Here is a 20,081-nt window from a genome sequence, read left to right on the forward strand (position 1 = left end):
TCTCAACTCTACCTCTTGGCCAACCTTCTCTCCAGCCTCTGCTTCAGTCTTGGAATCTGTACTGCCCTCTGCCACAGCCTCTTCCTGCTCACTAAACCCTGTGGCCTCTTCAGCTTCTGACACCTCCTCCTCCCAATCTTCTCTCTCTGACCACTCATCATCATTCCACCACCACTCCCCTGGCTCTGAGCCTTCTTCCCCTGGGGGTTCCCTTGGGGGTTCCCCAGCTTCCTCCCACCACTCCTCTGCATGTAGCCAGTCTGATACATGGTTTAGCACAGGGGTGGGGCACCTGTGGTCCTCTAGAAATTGCTGGACTGAAACTCCTATCTTCCCTAACCATTGGTCATGATGGCTGGGTCTGATAGGAGTTGGAATCTAAAAATATCAGGTTCATCAACCCTGGTTTAGCACAATGAGCCACAGTGAAGCATCATGGAATGTCCACCTTCTCTCTCCTCTCTCCCTTCCACATGGCAGGAGAGGAGGGTTTTCCCTTCGCTTTTAAAGAATCTTGGCCAAGTGTTAACTCCAAAGCCAGGATACTAATTTAAAAGAAACTATACTCCATTTCATAATAAGTGAGCTCCATACTATGGTTGATGAAGCTGGCTTATTCAGCAAACCAATGTTTGTTTTAAGACGTGGTCTCTGGTTCGAACATAACTCTTAGATAAATTTATTTAAAAGTAAAATCAAACTCCACAAAAGTCCTCCTCTTGGCTGTGAGGAGGGGGGGATGCTTCTCTTAGGCTCCTTGACACTGGCCTCCAGAGCGCTAAACTGGGTTCAGCATTACAATCAAACTGAGCCACTGTGTTCTTCTTGTTTTAGAAGTAGAAATGCCTCATTGATATTCTAAAAGCAAAAGGGTTTTTGAAAGCATTTTGAAAATATGCTGAAATTTTCTCCACCAGACACCTGAATAAGTACACATTCAATACAAACCAGAAACCAAGAGACCAAAATCTAGCAGACCATGCCTATAAAACACACACACACACAAACACACAAACATATTTAAAAACATGTATGTGTGCAACATTCTTAAAGGTTCAGTCTATAATATTCATGGCTGAGAGGGGATTTGAAGCCCAGATTTCCCACAGGCCAAACTCCAACAGACTGCAAGATGCAGTTGTGGGGATCATGTTTCACCTTTGTACAGTCGGCTAATTTCTACACACACAGAGAGAGAGCTCTGTATCTCCTATCCAGGGAACCAAGAGTCATTACCACAATACAAGGGCAAAATCACTGAAGCTAGATGTGAACCAAGGGCAGTGAGGGGCTTGGTCTGGGAAAATGAGAGTGTGGCTGAGGAGGGTGAGTCCCAAGGGCCCAAGGGCCAGAAGACAAGGCCTCGAGGGCCGTATTTGGCTTCCCCACTTGTGACATGGAACAACCTTATGGGTGGGGTGCAAATCTAACAAATAAGACAGACACACCAGGCACAGTTAGGGAGGGAGACTTCCTTGCTGAGAGGGGAAATATTTTTTTCTGTTTCCTTAAACTACAGATCTCCCCTGCCTCGACAGGAACGATAATAATAGAAATTACATGGCAAGAACCTTTAATCAACTCAAGTAAGAACCAATGCATTATAAATGAAAACCAACATTGTTCCCCGATACCTTATGTAATTCCAATTCACAGTGGTAGCCCATCCCTTTAAATTATTGTGCAAATTATAAGCATCATCCTTTGTCATCCAGCACAGCCTCAAAGAATATGGGGAGTTTTGCCTCTGGTATTGCTATGCTAATAAGCTTTCTGCACTGCTGGGTGGTTTAGCAGCAGACAGACTAATGCTGGCAGAGGATGAATAATTGCTTGGTATGTGCTAAACATAACGGAGCAAGCACCAAACTTCATCATTTGTCAGCTTTATTTGTTTAAATGAGAAAAATGCTGACAGCAGTTATTGCTGTAATCTTTTTATTTATCAGACATGAAAACTTTAGTTACTCATAGCAGGTCTCGTCCTACTGGGAAAACAGGAGTTGGGAGTACTTTAGAGCTAATTTGGAGCATGTTCTCAAAAAAATTCCTTTTTCTCAATTTATTTTAAATTCTTAACTAGCTTTATCTGCATCCTAGAAGCGCTCGGCTCATAACAAAGGACGACTTGTGCCCTCAAGCACCATCGAGCAACAGACAAAGCAAGCTACCATTAATCGGTCACGTTCTGACATCATGCCAAACCATTGTTTAGCATGATGAGAATGAGACACAGCAAGTGTCAGGCTCCCTCCCTCTGGTATGCCATGAGAAGGAACCAAACATCCTGGTACATATGGGAATAGAGGCACCCCAAGAGATCCTTCCCCACTTTCCAGTCCTTCTCCCTGATAGCACTTAGGAGATGTAGCATTTATTGTTATAACCATTTAGAAAATGTCTTTATATAAAGGTAAAGGGACCCCTGACCATTAGGTCCAGTTGCGGACGACTCTGGGGTTGTGGCACTCATCTCACTTTATTGGCCGAGGGAGCCGGCATACAGCTTCCGGGTCATGTGGCCAGCATGACTAAGCCGCTTCTGGCGAACCAGAGCAGTGCACGGAAACACCGTTTACCTTCCCGCTGGAGCGGTACCTATTTATCTACTTGCACTTTGACATGCTTTCAAACTGCTAGGTTGGCAGGAGCAGGGACCGAGCAACAGAAGCTCACCCCGTCACGGGGATTCGAACCGCCAACCTTCTTCTGATCGGCAAGCCCTAGACTCTGTGGTTTAACCCACAGCACCACCCGCGTCCCTCCGTCTTTATATAGATCTTTCAAATATTTAAAACACTTTGCAGATATATAACCCGTAAGGTAAGCCTGCATTATTGTTCCCCTATAGCAGGGTCTGAAGGACCATGGCCTGACAGGTATTTCAACCAGAAACATCTTGGTTCATTATCCCTTGGCCACCACACCAGCTCTGTCTCAAATATTTGTTCTGGACGTCGATATTAATGGCACTTTAATTCAATCCAGGCTTCTTCAACTAGGTGTCCTCCAAATGTTTTTTGGACTACAGACCTGGCGATAATGCCCAATGCACAGGGACTATGAATGGGCACCAGGTTGTGGAAAACTGATTTCATCTACATACTCCTTGTGCACTACCCCAATCTCCGAGCAGTGTGAGACTCCACGGGTTCCAGGCCCTTACCCAAGGTTTGGTTTCCTCGGAATAGGGACAGCAGAGACCATGGTGTCTTTATGCTATTTGGCTTATTTTCATATACTGTATATACAACCTGAGATGGCTAATCTTTTTTTAGATAATTTACTTTAGTTTATATTTAAAAAATTTATCCTGATGATGTAATGCTTTTATTTGTTGTGCTGGTCGATGACCGTAATAAAGAATGATTGATTGATACAACCTGAGACTACAATGGAGGGGCTCACAGCATTAACACCCCAAGAGAGTCATATGTCTTCCATAGTTAGGGGGCCGTTACCAAGAAACTCCTCTGGTTGTTCCAGGAATTGAATCCCTACTGGATCCAGGAATTAGAAGGGACTCAGGCAAACAATCTACAGCCCTCCAAACTCACAGCACTACTAACAAATGAATCTCTTTATGTGCAGACCTATTCTAGGGTACTTACCACTATCACAAGCATATAATTAAGCTTTGAAGTATTAAAAAGGATAATGTAGGTACCTTTGCGGGGTAGGTTTTGTGGCTAGTGGCTGGTCTCAAAATCACTCAGTGAACTTCATGGCTGAGAGGGGATTCGAACTCTGCCCTCCTAGGTCCGAGTCCAACATTCTATCAGCTACACCGCACTGGTTCTCAAGGATGTAACAGCCAGAGGTGAAATAATGGTTTCCTGGTAACTGCACTTACCCATTGGCTGAACTGCTGTGATGTCAGAGTCATCACAGGAAGTGGGCAGCTGAGAAGGCTTGGAGAGCAGTAGGAATAGCAGACAATATTAGGAAGCCAGAAGATCTGAGCACAAACAAGGGTAGGAATTGAAAAGAGATGGTAGTGGCCAGAGCTGGCTCAGTCATTGTGCAGACTAAAACAGCTACCTCAAGCAGTAGAAGCCCCCAAGGCAGCACCTCGTCATTTCCACAGAAGTGGTGCTGGTACTGGCCGAAATTGTGCGATTTTGGAAAGATCTCGCCCAAAATTGGCACTGATGCTGTTACCGCTACTCTGCCAAGCAGGGGAGGTGGCAGTAGAGAAGTGGTGCCGGTGGCATCAGGTATGGTGGTGGCAGCAGGGCAAGGCGGTTCTTCCTTTCTCGCCTCAAGTGGCGAAGCAGGACGTGCAGCCCCTAGTGGTAGAAGGGACAATGGAGAACAGGGCTGCAAAAGTGTCAGCAACGTAGGGCTGGCATGGGCAGAGTTCTATCTTTTGTAATTTATTTCAGTATTTTGAAACTGTGCAGTTTTCCAACCAGAGAGATCATCAAAGTGACACAGATTTACAAAAAAAGCAGTAATAATTGAACTCTGACTTTTTAAGTAATTCAGCAAAGCTACTTATTTCCAAGCAAAGCTGCAAATTCCTTTCTTTGATTATTCTTGTGCCATAGACAGACTCCATCTCCACCCACCCAGCACACTGGCAGCCCATGGACTACCGATTTATCCAAAAGCAAACTCATGCACTGCGTTTCTGACTTCATTCCTATTGCAATTAGCTCCTCTTTTCCACCCGCACCACACCTCTCCTTTAATCATGGGTATGCTAAAGGGACTTCTGCAGAGATACCGAGGCAAATCCCTCACCATCAGAATTACATTTATCACTAGCAGCGTTTTACCCATCCCACATCTGAGCCTGCCAATCCAAGCCTAATCCTGACAGTGCTGTGATGCTTGTAACAGGGCTGCTGGATTGATGGCACCACCCTGACTTAGTGCACCTGCAGGATTCTGACCCTGCCTTGGTCCCAGCCCTGCCCAGGTAAGCAGCAGAGTTGCCAGTTTTGGGAGGGCAGCTCGATCACACTGCATGCCTCACTACCGCTTGAACAAGTCTACCTTCTGCTGCTGGAAGTGGCGGACCTTCGCATCTCAAATTTCAGCAGCACCCTTTGTGATGCCAAAATCCAGCGTGACTCCTGCCTTTGACCTTCCAATGAACTTCACAGTTGTGGTGCCTGCTGCAGCACCCCAGAAGCTCCACGCCGGGTGCAGTCATGCTCCCCTAGAACCGCCTTTGCTGCTGCAATCTATTCCCAATCCGCATACCTATCCAGAGCGCAAGGCAAGTGGAAAATGCTGCTCCCTGCTGCCACTGCTCACATCTCAGAGAGGACATGTGAGAAGGCACTGATAGCAAAGAGGAGAGGAGAGAACTAGAGGGGTTGCAGTGGTCCCTTGCAAGGTAGGGGGAAAGGTAAAGGACCCCTGGATGGGTAAGTGCAGTCAAAGGCGACTCTGGGGTTGCGGCACTCATCTCGCTTCCAGGCCGAGGGAGCCGGCGTTTGTCCACAGACAGCTTTCCGGGTCACGTGGCCAGCATGACTAAACTGCTTCTGCTTCTGGTGCAACATAACACCGTGGCGGAAGCCAGAGTGCACGGAAACGCTGCTTACCTTCCTGCCACAGTGGTACCTATTTATCTACTTGCACTGGTGTGTTTTCGAACTGCTAGGTTGGCAGGAGCTGGGACAAAGCAACGGGAGTTCATGCTGTCACAGGGATTTGAACCAGCGACCTTCCAATCGGCAAGCCCAAGAGGCTCAGTGATTTAGACCAGTACTTATACCTGAGGCCGGCCCAACCCAGCAGTCTGACAACTGTACTATATTGTCTCCTGTTGGATCTCACATAGTAAAAGCCACTTTGAGGAGCAAGTCCTAATATAGCAAGATCAAAGGCTGGGCTGGCAAATTTCAGGCTCTGTATCCTGGAGACTCTGAAACTCAGACCCTGATAAAGATGGATGCCCTTATTCTTTTGTCTATGCAATCTATGTCTCAATATAAATAAATAAAAGGAACATCAAGCTGTGCCACTAAAGGGACCACGCAGCATCAATTGCCAGAACAAGTGGATTCATCTCTCTGATGATTAGATGCCTGCAGGCTGAAATACCTGTACTGGCAATTTGGATGTGGATAATTAAAAAGCAGAGTCTTATTAGAATTTCTTAAAGCTAATTATTAATTGAAACTAAAATGTCTTTTAAAGCTTCATCTTAGCAACGAGATTAAAGAACTACATTTTATTAGGGTTTTTCCTTTAAAGAAGCAAAGTTTGAAATAATGTGACTATCTAACAGTATAGTCTGCTGCTAGCAAACAGCTTCCAGGACAGCGGTTGCTTTTGATATAGATACTACAGAATGATGTCTTGCATTAGAATACAATCCAAGGATATGCAATACAGTGTACCCAATACAAGGATTCCTCTAGAAACCAATTATATTTATCTTATGCATTATCTATATATTCAAATATTCCTCTTGACATAGCCCAGGGGTGTGTGAATATTAAGGACAATAAAGCTATTACCCATAAATATTTTTTGCAGCATTATCAGCTTGCAATACGTACAGCTGTTACTCAAGATATACTTTTTCTTTAGGTGAGCCACAACTTCTTTAATGTGCATTTTAAACAAACACTGTACAGCTACAGTTATGAAATCTGGATAAGAGAAAGCACAAACAAGGTCCTTCCTCTGGCTACAAACGAGGAGGAGAGGAAAGAGAGGGATTCTAAGGCTTCACCCAGGCTTGTTCCTCAATGTGAACACAACACCAAACCATAGTTTTGTCATGCTGTGTGCAAACTATTGGAATTATTCCAATGTGTGGAGCCCTGAGTAAAATTGCCCAGTTTGTGCCATGAGCCACTCCTAAAACAGGGACAAATAGTAAGAAGGCTTTCTCGTGTATTTTTTGATATATATATTTCAGTCTAAATCTGCAAAAAATAAAAATAAAATAAAAAATAATCCGTTGCAAGATGACACTATGAAAATGATATATTTTTCTTCCCCATAATCTGTCAGTCATCTTATTTCCTACACCTTTTATAGAAAATGTGACAATTTTTAATTGCATGTTCTTCCTTGCTATTATCTATTCAAGGGTGTGTGTGTGTGTGTGTGTTTTCTCTAAGAGAATCTTATATTCATATTATTATTTCCAAGACAGAGTTGCCTAGCAATCTGGGAAAGTGGAAGGGTGTGTTTGTGTGTGTGTGTGTGTGTGTGTGTGTGTGTGTAGGGGGAGTAATAACACAGGCCTGTGATATTACAAGGCAGCAGAACCGTTAAATTGGTTTGCAATACTTATCAAGATGTTTGTTTCTAAATGAGAAAGGATATAGGATTTGTTCGAAGCCCGATAAAATCTGTGGATCATTTCTCAACATCCTCCCCAGCCTTACAAGCCCTTGCTTTGCAGATATGCCTTTATTGCAAAACGGAGTTCTTCCATTTAGCTTCATCAGCTGCCAAACAACTAATAAAGGAGTCAGACTACGGTGCTGGGAACTGCTGGCCTAACATTTTATGACTGTTCTCAACTTAACGTGGGGCAGCAAGCTATGCAGAGCCATTCTCAAATAAAAAGCCAGTAAAGCATCGGAAAGCGTCTACTATAGTTCTCTAAGACGGCAATCCTAAAGACTCTTGATTCTGAGTTAAAACACTTTCACTCCACATTTAACACATTTAGCCATCACAAGACATATTTGGGCATACAAGTGACATAGAGCAGATAAGGATGCAGGATATATGAATGAGTTTTGGTCCCACCCTTAATGTCCCCATCACGCAGGAGTGCCAGCTCAAGCGGGTCAAGCCCTTTTGGGGCCCCCTTATGTTTTGGGGCTTTGGGCTGCCCTCCCCCATGTCCAAGTAGCACAGAAGCTCCTTCACCTCCTCCACTTGCCATAGAGGGGAGTGAGAGTTTAAGCAGCCTCCTGCTGGTGGCAGAGCCAGGAGAAGGAGGAGGAGGAGGAGGAGCCACCAGCCATTGAAGCTGTACAGCCACTGTGTTTAGCTCCACCCCTGGCTCCTCCAAACATCCTGATATCACATGCACGATGTCATGGCATCACATGAACTCCATTGCCTCCCAAATCACTCTTGTAAGCTGGCACCTGTGCCACTATGTGTATACCACCTTCGCTTCCCTTCTTGAGCAGGTAGGTCTATGCGTGTTTGCAGGGACAATGACAGGGGTAGGCAACCTAAGGCCCGTGGGCCAGATGCGGCCCAATTGCCTTCTCAATCCGGGCCACGGACGGTCCAGGAATCAACGTGTTGCATCTCTGGGTTATTTGTGGGGCATAGGAATTTGTTCATCCCCCCCCATATAGTCTGGCCCACCACATGGTCTGATGGATGGTGGACCGGCCCACGGCTGAAAAAAGGTTGCTGACCCCTGGACAATGACAACTGTGGTCAGCTGAAAGCAGAAGCCCCTCTTCACACATTCACTTTGAATGCCAAAATAAAGTTTTATCTTAACCAAAGTCAGGCATTATAACTCCCTCATGTAAGAACATCAGAAGAGCCCCCCTGGAACCAGCCAAAGGCCCAACTAGTCCAGCATCCCGAGCTCACAGTGGCCAGACAGATGACCAAAGGCAGGACCTGAATGCAACAGCTGTGATTCTCAGCACCAGGTATTCAGGGGCAAACTGCATTTGACAGGGAAAGTCTTACACATCCGTTGTGACTGAGGAGCCATTGGTAGACTTATTGATAACCTAACAGAACCACAACTTCCAGAGCACTATAGTTTAACAATCATCCCCTCTTTGTAGGGAACTATAGGAACTAGAGCTTTGTGAGGAGAATAACTATTTACTACAAACTCTCAGCACCCTTAGCAAACTACAAAACCCAGGATTCTTCAGGGGAAGCTGTTTAAAGTGACATAATACTGCTTTAAATGTACAGTGGTGCCCCGCTAGACGAAAATAATTCATTCTGCGAGTATTTTCGTCTAGCGAGGCATTCGTCTAGCGGGGCACCACTGTATAGTGCAAATGGGGCCAAAGATTGCGGGGGCAGGGGAATGGAAAATGGAGAAAGCCATCCATAGACCTGAGATACAAGTGAGCAGGGATAATGAGCGATGTGTTTGGAGCAGATAATTAATTCAGTGCCACACGGAATTTCTTCCTTACCTGTACTTTCGTCCATGCTCTCCTCAGAGACATGCTCATTTTGGTGCACCCACTCCCCATTGCACTTGAAGAAGATTTGCATTGCAGGCACAGCTCGGCAGCGCAACACAATAGGGTTGCTTTTGATTATATACGCATCGTCTGGCTCTTGCAGAAAGTGGGGCAGTGTCCCAGGAGCAGACGGGATGGACTCTGGGAGGGTTTCACCATTCTCACTGCCTGCAAATGAAAAAAGAAAGGAAATGTCACACATGAAGGAATCCTGGTCAAATACAAATTAGATCATGGCCCAAATAGGATGCTTGGACCTGGGTGTTGTTTACAACATTCGTGATACATTTGGCCAGCAGCAGCCGTTAACATGACAAGGTCTGAAAGCAAATGATGCAGCGGCCTTGCTGAATCTCAGCAGGATGGATCTGGTCAGTGACTGGACAGGAAGCATGCATGGTACTTTCAGTTCCATTTAAGGAAGGAAAGATGATTATTATTATGATTTAACGAACTAACTAGTGAATTGAGACAATGGGGGCACATCTAGCATACCTATGAACATCTAGCATACCTATGAACGGGCAGTTCAGTGAGTGTGCTCACAACTCAGAAGAATTTGCAGCAGCCTGATGAGAAATATTCACTAAAATGGAAAGCACTGATATAGTATCAACATCCACCAAGACTCTGACAGGTATCCCCATTTTACGGAATGGAGCAGAGGCTTCATATAAAAATTGCTCCAACATCTCACAGGAGAAAATAGAGACAACCCTTTGCACGAAAAGCTAGAATGAGCCTGCAGCAGAGTCCAGCCTACAAGTGTGACATAAGTAGGAACTAATTAAACATACGCAACAACTGAAGGTGGTGAGTCAACCCACAGACAACTATAGGTCAATGCAATTAAGCGTGTTGAAGGTATGAGAGCTGATGAGGAATTTTGCTGTTCTAGGACCATTAAAGTTCTCATTGAAATAAATAATAATAATAATAATAATAATATTTAAGTCACTATCCCTTCTTGAATTAACATGATCAAACATACTGTGAAAGCACCACTCAACACAACTCCTTGGTAAGCCAGTGGGTGAAGTTAGAGCAGGTGGACCAGATCTTTGCCTCTCCCGCCCTACATAAGTCACTTTGACTGACAGACAAGTTCAGAGAATTACTCATAAAAACAGCAGAGAACCATTCATCTGCACTGGTTGCATGGGAACAGGACAGACACATGAAACATTTGCCACTGCCACACTGCATTTTGACCACTGGATCACAATTAAGTTAGTCTTTGGTAAAGAAGGCAGTCGATGCTCTCGTAAAGTCTCCGAAGTACTTTTGCTTTAACGTAAACACGTGCATACATTTTTTTTTAAGATGGAGCTGCAGGGACATTTCATATGATTTAAATTGCACTCACACACTCCTTAATGTATTGTTAAAATGATGCAGTTCACCCATTTATGACATGTCAACCGACAGTAAATATTACATCCCTGTAGGCTTTATTAAATCCATGCATTAGAAGGAACAAAAGGCATTAAAACATTTTATGCGAGAAAAGAACTCCCCATTTCCATCGGTGCCTTGAGCGATGTCAAAGTTGTACATTTCGACTTGTACTTATGCAGTTTAATAGCCCGTGAAAAAAGGGTGGAATATTCACCAAAAAAAAAAAAAATGTAATCACCTAATCATAGAATATTAGAAAGGGCCCAACGGGACATTATAGTTCATCCAGAACCCTGAGGGCTTCTTGTTATCTAAAGCATCTTTTACATCATGACCGCCATGATCTGTGCAGATTTGCCATTTCATTAAGAGCATCACAGTGTAGAATTTCAGCTGAAAAGAAGCTCAGATATGATTTGCTTAGTTCAACACACACACACACACCATTTGGGTGGTGTCTGGGGCACTCAAGGCAGGCACAAAACAGAATCTGGTAGGCGCTAGGCAGATTAAAACGATGGATGTTCTGACAATCTTGCTCTCCCTATGGAGAGTATATGTGCGTAAGAGAGCAGAGGCAGAAGCAACAGCAAAGGTAAAGGTAAAGGGACCCCTGACCACCAGGTCCAGTCGTGTCCGACTCTGGGGTTGCACGCTCATCTTGCTCTATAGGCCGAGGGAGCCGGCATTCGTCCGGGTCATGTGGCCAGCGTGACAAAGCCGCTTCTTGAGAACCAGAGCAGCGCACGGAAACGCTGTTTACCTTCCCGCTGGAGAGGTCCCTATTTATCTACTTGCACTTTGACGTGCTTTCGAACTTGTAGGTGGGCAGGAGCTGGGACCGGGCAACAGGAGCTCACCCCGTGGCAGGGATTCGAACCGCCGACCTTCTGATCAGCAAGCCCTAGACTCTGTGGTTTAACCCACAGCGCCAAAGTAGCAAGAAGAAAATGCACCCACTCAGGTGAAGTGGCTCAGGTGAAGCAGGTGGGAGAGCTAGCTAATAGCATCTGGACAAAGGTCCATCCCTCTCCCTACAAAAGAAATACATACATCTGGAACCAGCGCAGACACCTTGTGGTAACTCTGTAATAACAGATCCAGAGAATGTGCACCTTTAAAAATATACAGGTGAAACTCGAAAAATTAGAATATCGTGGAAAGGTTCATTTCCTTCAGTAATTCAACTTAAAATGTGAAACTAATATATGAGATAGACTCATGACATGCAATGCGAGATATGTCAAGCCTTTATTTGTTATATTTGTGATGATTATGGCGTACAGCTGATGAGAACCCCAAATTAACAATTTCAACTTTGGCGTTTTCATCAGCTGTATGCCATAATCATCACAATTACAACAAACAAAGGCTTGACATATTTCGCTTTGGATGTCATGAGTCTATCTCATATATTAAACTCCAGTAGCTAATGAAAACAATTGCTTACATAAATGGACTTTTCCACAATATTCTAATTTTTTGAGTTTTACCTGTACAGCCAACTATCAGCCTATCAATTTATTCCCAAACTCGCTGGTGTGTAGTGTGGCCATATGCCCCACTGTATGGAGTACAGCCCTTTATCTGAAGGAATCCTCTGTCTGAAGGGCTGTCTCGCCCACAAGTTCAATATGAAAATGCAAAACCCTAAGAAGGGAGAGCCGGGGGACCTTCAAGTTGCTCATCCAACAGTTAACAGCACCTGGGCAGCAAACCGAACAAGCACCCACGGGTTACCTGGCCTCAGCTTTCCCCACTATGGCAGCATGTGCTGTAACTCTATTTAAATCACAGTTATCGTTTCTAAATTTGCATACATGCACAAATGAGCAGATGCCAATGTTATGCAAATCTGTATCATTTTGGGGAGGGCGATGCATTTCCTCCCGAATTAAATTAAGCCACTTCCTGGTTGACATCACCAGAGCAGCCCTTGAACGATAAAGAAAATAAAACATTGTGTGTGTGTGTGTGTCTGTGTGTGTGTGTGTGTGTGTTTGACAAAATTGTTTAGCATCAAGTGGGGCTCTGGAACATTTCTGCTTGCAAATTATTAGCACTTTTCATGTTTATATCCGTCATTTTTCAAGATGGAGGCTATTCGTAGCTTCAGGGAAAGAATGTAATGCCGCAATGAATGACAAGACCCAACAATCAAACATATTGTGTGCTGTTGTTTTCGTTTGCATTCTTGGGAAATTACCTTTCAGAAAGTGTTTTGTGTTTTATGCCCCATGCTCTCACGTAGTAGGTCCTCTAATTCTTTTTATGACAGTAATGAAAAGAAGAGGGGAGAGAGTTAGAAAGAAACACGAATGCAGCGTTTGTCATTTTTCAAAGCCCTGATAGCAGCAGAAGCAACAAATCTTTACAAATTTTATACAAAATGGAAATATAATTAAAAACTCCCCCTCAAAAAAACCAAGTTTCCTTCTTTTAGAAGAAGATAGTTTGAATGATGTCAATTCTTTGCACTACGGAAGACACATTTTAAATTAAAATAAGATTTCTTTAAAAACTGAATTAAACACCCTCTTTTGGAAATAAACAGCATTAGCCATGTTATAGCAGGTGCTGGATATGCCATTAGCAAAGTGCTACATTCTAAATTTTTCAGGTTTTATGGACTGCGATTTGGTAGCTTTTTACCATTTATACAGCCCTATAAAACCAAACAGCGTATTATTGTAGAAAATATGCCTTGGGAAGTACCTGAGAGCAAGTAAGGAAAGGTTTTTTGGTCGTAACAGAACTAATATCTTACTTGCCTGGAAATGTTCTTTGGAGCAACGTGCACATTTCCAAGTATAAAAACAGGAAGGTAATTCACCACTTCCCATAAAAGGTGAACAAGGATCTAGATCTTGTTTGTGAGCTCAGACTGAAGAAAACAGGTACAGGTATATGGGGATCACATTTGCAAGCAGACCAACAACTGGAGATGGACATTGTATTTTAGTTTATATGTGTATGGTGTTGTTATACAGTCGTACCTTGGAAGCCGAACGGAATCTGTTCTGGAAGTCCATTCGACTTCCAAAATGTTCAACTTCCAAGGCATGGCTTCCGATTGGCTGCAGGAGGTTCCTGCAGCACATTTGGGGCGGGTACTGACCACATGCAGAGGGTGGAGAAGGATAGAGGTGGAGTTTGTTGTGTAAATCGGGTTCTACATGAGTAAGAGCACGTGTTGCGATCGGGACCTGGCAAGACACATTCCCTTCCTGTGGGGGTGGGGCCGGTAGCCGGCCTTAGTAGCTAATGGTCAGTTAGGAGTTGCTGGGCAAAAGTTAATGTTGCAACTTGTGATGGACAGCTTAGCGTCCTATTTAAGCCTCAGCACGTAGGGCGTTCCTTCTCTTGGCTTCGGCTGCTGATCAGATCATCAGGCTGTGAACACGGTTGTATTAACCTATTTATCCCTTATTTATCCCTTGTTGAACCTTTGGCCTTGTGCCTTTATTCTTAATTTACCTCGGTTAACTTTAAGACCCACCACCCTCATTTTAAGAATCCCCTTGTGATAATACCCTTCCCTCCCCCCCCTTTCCCCCCTCCTCCTTCCCCTCTTGGGGTCCCTGATCCCCCTTTTGCAGGCCCATGCCGCTTCCTCACAAGGAGGCCCCCTGATTGCCTTTCCACACACACACCTCCCACCATTCGGGTGGCCTGTTGGGGTCCTCTTGTACAGTTGTTGGATAAACTACATTTATTTTTGGCATAGGGCATCTTTATTGCCAGCTGGTCTGTGTCTAGGCAGCCTAAGAGGGTGGCAAATCACTCTGTAGCCCCAGGGCTTTGGTGTGTATTTCACAAAGGTTGGATAATAATAATAACAGATAATAATAATAACAGCAGGGGGTTGCTTTTCCTGTTTGATTTCCAACCCCTCCCCTGGCAGGGGCTTCGCCACACCAGGGGCCTGTTTGGGCTCTTCCCTCTGCTCCTTGGGAAGATTCTCCCTGTGCCCATTAGCTCTGCCCATGCATAATCCTCCTGGCTTGCCTTTCCCAATAGTGAGAGCCCCCATTAGGGGCTTTCCTTGCACAAAGGTTCCCCCCCCCCATTTCTCCCACTTTATAATAGTGTGGTTAGTCAGGGCTGTTCCTAGATTGGCTGGAATCACTTTCATTAGTATTCCTGCAGGCTGCCTTTAATTTGGGGGTGTGCAGTGATGTAGGCCGTTTTTTTTAATCTAGCCATGGGCAGGAGCACTATTGTGAGGTTCTTTAATACTGCAGCTGTTGCTATTGTGAGCGTGCTTTCCTAGCTTTTGATGTGAGCACTGCTTTGGGCTGCTTCTTTTTCATTTTGTGTGGGCCTCATCATGACACAGATCCTCAAGAGCTGAATCATTGAGGCCTACAAACCATTGAAGCCTAAGCCTTCTACTGTTAACAGTAAATGGCTGAGTCTCTGTGACATGTGACTCTCTCTATACAATTGTATCAGTCTTCTTGCAGGCTTAGCAGCTCTGTGTGGGTGTGACTGCCTGAATGTTTGTGCTGTTCTTGCTGATGCATCTCTGAGGCAGACATGGTGGAGCCGGTTCGCTCCTGGGGACTCTTATACTGGGGCACTCTGTGTATGCTCTTTAGCTTTGCTGTTTCCTGAGCAAGTTTAATTTCTTCAAGTATATTTTGCCCTGTTAGGTCAGTCACCATTTTAGATGTCTATCTTTTAGCATTCCTTATGGGGATTACTCTATTGCTGGGTAGGTAGAATAAAATAAGAATAATTTATTGTCACTATACCACATGTTTACAGTGAGTTTGAATGAGCCTGCTCCCCCCAATTTCACAGTCCTTGTCACATTTCGAGCTGTCGTATTACTACCAACCCCTAACGGCAGCTGCGATGTTGCTGTATTTCATTCAGCAGCCGCACGGCCCGTGGGTAATAAACTCTTCCTTAACCTGTTGCTGGAATGGCTCCAAAGTAGGCTTCTATGCAGCTTGCTTCCTATCCCAGCAAAGAGGGCTATTAAGGGGCCGTCCCAGTCACTTTTTCACCCAATCTTAGTTGTGCTATGGGCCATATTAAATCCCTCATAGCAAGCTTGGCCAGTGATCCACTCTGGCCAGTGTGGCGTAATGGTTAGAGGTTGGACTTAAGACCTGGGAGGGCGGGGTTCGAGTCCCCACTCAGCCATAAATTTCATTGGGGGCAATCTTGGGCCTGTCACCACCTCTCAGCCTAACCTGCCTCACAAGGTTGTTGTGAGGATGAAAACTGCCTGCCTGGAACCCTAGGGAGTAAGTCATTGTGGAGGTGGCGGGATGATTTCACAAATGTGTGGACTGGAAAAATCCATGCCAAATTGCTGGCTTATGAGATTTCCCCCTTCTGAATTGCTCAAATTGGATCTTACAGCGGCAAAAAGGTGCATAAATCAAAGTCTGGAAGATGTGGAGCTATATCAAAATCTCTTAACTGGTGGGGGAGTTTGTTCACCGTTAAATATTGGCATTATCCCTATTTACCAAGTTCCATCTTATTTAACATCTCTCACGGTTGCTTCTCATCGATACGCCTTCATTAAAGCTAGGTTTAATGCTTTCCCATCAAACGTGCTGAGTCACAGATTTACTAAGGGCCAAGTTTCCCCCATGTGTGCCTGTGAAAATAAATCAATTGAATCTCTACAGCATGTAAGGTTCAATTGCCCTATGTACAGTTCGATCCGTGCCAGTATATTAAATCCGATAATTCAGTCTATTGCAGATAAGCCAGTTGACCTATGTCTTGCTTGGGTTCTTCAAGATGTGGACCCTTACATAACCCTACAGGTTGCTAGACTCCTAACAGCTGTTATTGCGTATAAGAGACGAAATGGGATGTTAGCTGATTAATGAAATTACAAATATGTTTTCCAAAACGAAATTAGTCACTGATTTTAGTTTTATGCTTAAATTTTTAACTTTTTAAAAATTTCTCTGAGATATGCTTTTATGGAAATGTTAATATTGGTCCTTGTGAGTTGTGTTTTTATTTGCGGCTTGTACGGTGCCGTTGTTTTATTTGTTTCTCCTTTGTTTGTTCTGTTTGTTCTGTTTTGTATTGTAAGATGGGCGCAAATGCCGAATAAACATCTATCTATCAACTCAGCGGGCAGCTAGGAGGAGGGGGCAGCAAAAGGCCCCCTCCCGGGCTGGGAGGTCTTCTCAGTCCTTTCCTGGGCCTTCTTCTGGGGTTGGTATCTCACCCGTTTCCTTTCCTCAGTCTCTCCCAGGTACTTTGCTGCAGGATCCTGCGCCTGAGTCCTCTGCTGAGGTCAGCCTGCCAGTGCCGTTACAAGCATCTTCAGGCGGGAAGCGCTGCCACAAAAGACGTTCCAGAAAGCCAGCCAAAAGGAGCTAGGGAGTCTCTTCTTCTCCTTCAACGGCCTCTTCCAGGTACCTCGGCCCAAGGGGCGATTCGCCATGACGGGAGCACCTTTTGGTGGGGCAGCAGTATAGGTGCTGGCATGCTTGCAAAGCTATGCGGAAGGAGCCTATCTTATTGATAAGGAGTCGCCTTGGGCCGCAGATAGCCTGTGCAGCATTCGAGACCTTGAGTACCTCCTTTGATCGGTCTTGGAGATTGAGTCTGGTTAACCTCGTGCACCCGGGTAACCTGTTAATATGATTATTATTCTCACGGGATCATGGGACAACACGGCTTAGTTATTGGGCACCTTTATTCCTTCATTGAGGAGCCGTGTGTCCTGTTGACAGGTCATCTAATTACTTTTGCAGGCAAAGCAGTTGCACAGGCGTTTCCCTGCCCGCTTCCAAGTAAGCTGCAGACGGATCTTAGGCGGAGGTTACAACCTCCAAGCGACTGCATTAGTGTTCACCATGGCAGGATTCGTGAACCTGCACATTGTCTTAGGTGCATTCTGATGCTACCGGAATTGCTTAGGGTTTTAATGCAGGGGCGGCAGCTGTTCAACGCCATGGCCCCGAGTCCGGTGTAGCAAGGCAATCGTGTGACCTAACCTGCTTGAGTTTTCCCCTTTGCAGTAACTGTGCCCATCTGGATTGAGGAGTCCAGCGACAGTTGGAATTGTACTTGGTATGGCGACCAGGCAGTGGGGACCTGGCAAATGGCCCTCACATTACTGTGGAGTTTTGCCCTCTTTTTTTTTTTTTTTTTTTTTTTTTTTTTTTTTTACACATTGTCAGCTGCACTGCTTAAGGTTTAAATGGTGTTTGCTGCTCATGTTCTTACGGGTTCATCTGAGGTTTCGATGTTGCCCTCTCCCATATTTCAGACGGGGACCTCCAGGTCCCAGGCTCTGGTCGCCTAGTTGGAGCCGGAATTTTCTGGAACCCTTGTGGCAATTTAGCGACAATTATTTATTATGAGGAGTAGCTTCCATTCCCTCTGCCACTTTAGGCTTTGAGCAGCTCCGGAGTGACTTCTTAACCTTTCGCTGGCAGTCTTGCCTATTTGGAGGGACTTGCCCCCATTCTCTGAGCAGGCGTTGCAGTCCTTGGCTCGCCTGCTCTGGTTCGGACGGGCCCTAATATCATCCAGACTCAGTCCACTGCAATTTCTATTACAGCTCTCTTGGAATGGGGGCCCTATATCCGGCCGTAGGCAGAGGGGAAGCCAGGCCCTGGCCCGTTGAAGGACACGGTTTAAGATTTGGGCTTTGAGAACGCTAGGATAGGGCACACTTTAGTGCATGTAAACGCCCTTCCTTGCCCAGTGTCAGTTTGCCAGGGTCATGAGCAAGGCCATAGTGGCCTAGGGCTCTTCGGCTGGTAATTACCCCCCTCACACTTCCCAATTGGCCCGCCAGGACGGTGGCGCTTTGGGGTTTGCCGGCAGATGGAATGTTGGGACTGGGAAGGTGGAAGCCCGCTGCTCATAAGGGGTTTGTGAGACTTCGGTCTTGATTCCTGAATTGATACTGCCTGTTTTCTGCTTTCAGGTCCCGAGCCCAGCTGCATTTGGATTGTCGGGCACAGCATCGTGCACTGGGCCAGCGCCAAGGCATGGGAATTGGGGCTTGGTGCTACTCTTGAACTTTTCCCAAATTTGAGAGTTACTTGGTTGGGCAAACGGGGCATGCTGTGGGATGAGCTTGTCCCTCTGGTTAAAAACCGGGTTTTTTGGGTGGGTCCCCCGGATATCTTGTGATTCAATTGGGGGAGAATGACTTGCCCCGAACTGGTTGTCGCGCTTTGCGCTTCTGGATTCGTAGAGATTTGAAAATTTTGGGGGGCCAGCCTGCCCAACACAATGCTTATCTGGTCACATTTGCTGCAGCGAGCTTCCTGGCGGGGAGCTCGATCCATGGCAGCGGTCAATAATGCGAGGAGACGAATTAATGGCGTTGCAGTGAATACAGTGCGAGCCTTGGGGGGTACTGATATTCCGCACCCCGGCATCACCTTCCTTGCCACCTCCCTGTTTCGAAGGGATGGAGTTCACTTGTCCCCTGATGGGAATGACTTATGGCTGGGGGCGATAGCTTGTGGTATTAGGGTTTGGCTTGCAGGGTGAGTGGTTTTGGCGGGAGCCAGTTGGCTCTGGTGGCGGTTAGGCATTGGTTCCTGTGTGGATTGCTGGATTGGGCGCTGCCCATCCAGAATCATGTTGATGCTGGGAATTCCGGTAAAGGAATCCGGCGACTCTTGTGCTTTGTCCGATGCCCCCGGTAGGGGTTAGGGCCATAAGCCGAGTCCCCGGGACCATTGAGGAAGAGGGACGCGTTGCTGCCCCCCCGTCCTTAACTCTCCTCAGTCGCATTCTCCCAATCGCTGGTTCTAGGCCAGCCTCTGTCCCGGTGTGACAGTAGTCTGAACCAATGCCTACGCAACCACTCACCGAATTTGTATTTAAATAAAGTTGTGGCCCTAAATTATTTGCCAAAAACCCAAACCAAAAATCTGTCTCCTGTGTCAAGTCAATGGGGGGTGGATTGAGGTCCTCGATACGCAAATCGGGTTCTACCATGAGTAAGAGCACGTGTTGCGATCGGGACCTGGCAAGACACATTCCCTTCCTGTGGGGGTGGGGCCGGTAGCCGGCCTTAGTAGCTAATGGTCAGTTAGGAGTTGCTGGGCAAAAGTTAATGTTGCAACTTGTGATGGACAGCTTAGCGTCCTATTTAAGCCTCAGCACGTAGGGCGTTCCTTCTCTTGGCTTCGGCTGCTGATCACCCGTCCCGCCCACCCTTTTTTCTTAGGCCTCTGCGTTGACTTTGCTCTGCCTGTCATGGGGTCGTCTGCGTTGTAGCAGGGGCCCAGTAGGAATTTGTCCATCTGGCCGATTGGCTGTGCCTTTTGGTTTTGCCTACTGCAGTAGCAACTTGTCACAACTTGTAAGGTTGGCGGTTAGGCATTGGTTCCTGTGTGGATTGCTGGATTGGGCGCTGCCCATCCAGAATCATGTTGATGCTGGGAATTCCGGTAAAGGAATCCGGCGACTCTTGTGCTTTGTCCGATGCCCCCGGTAGGGGTTAGGGCCATAAGCCGAGTCCCCGGGACCATTGAGGAAGAGGGACGCGTTGCTGCCCCCCCG

General features: G+C 45.9%; 1 protein-coding gene across 1 annotated transcript in view; it reads right to left on the minus strand.

The window, feature by feature from the left end:
* UNC5D (unc-5 netrin receptor D) overlaps positions 1–20,081 on the minus strand; it is a 407,047-nt gene that overhangs the window by 202,112 nt on the left and 184,854 nt on the right. The window contains 1 exon segment of the mRNA XM_033171586.1: positions 9,114–9,332. Coding sequence (XP_033027477.1) covers positions 9,114–9,332 — 219 coding nt within the window.

Source organism: Lacerta agilis, chromosome 15, assembly GCF_009819535.1.
Source record: "Lacerta agilis isolate rLacAgi1 chromosome 15, rLacAgi1.pri, whole genome shotgun sequence".
Lineage (NCBI taxonomy): Eukaryota > Metazoa > Chordata > Lepidosauria > Squamata > Lacertidae > Lacerta > Lacerta agilis.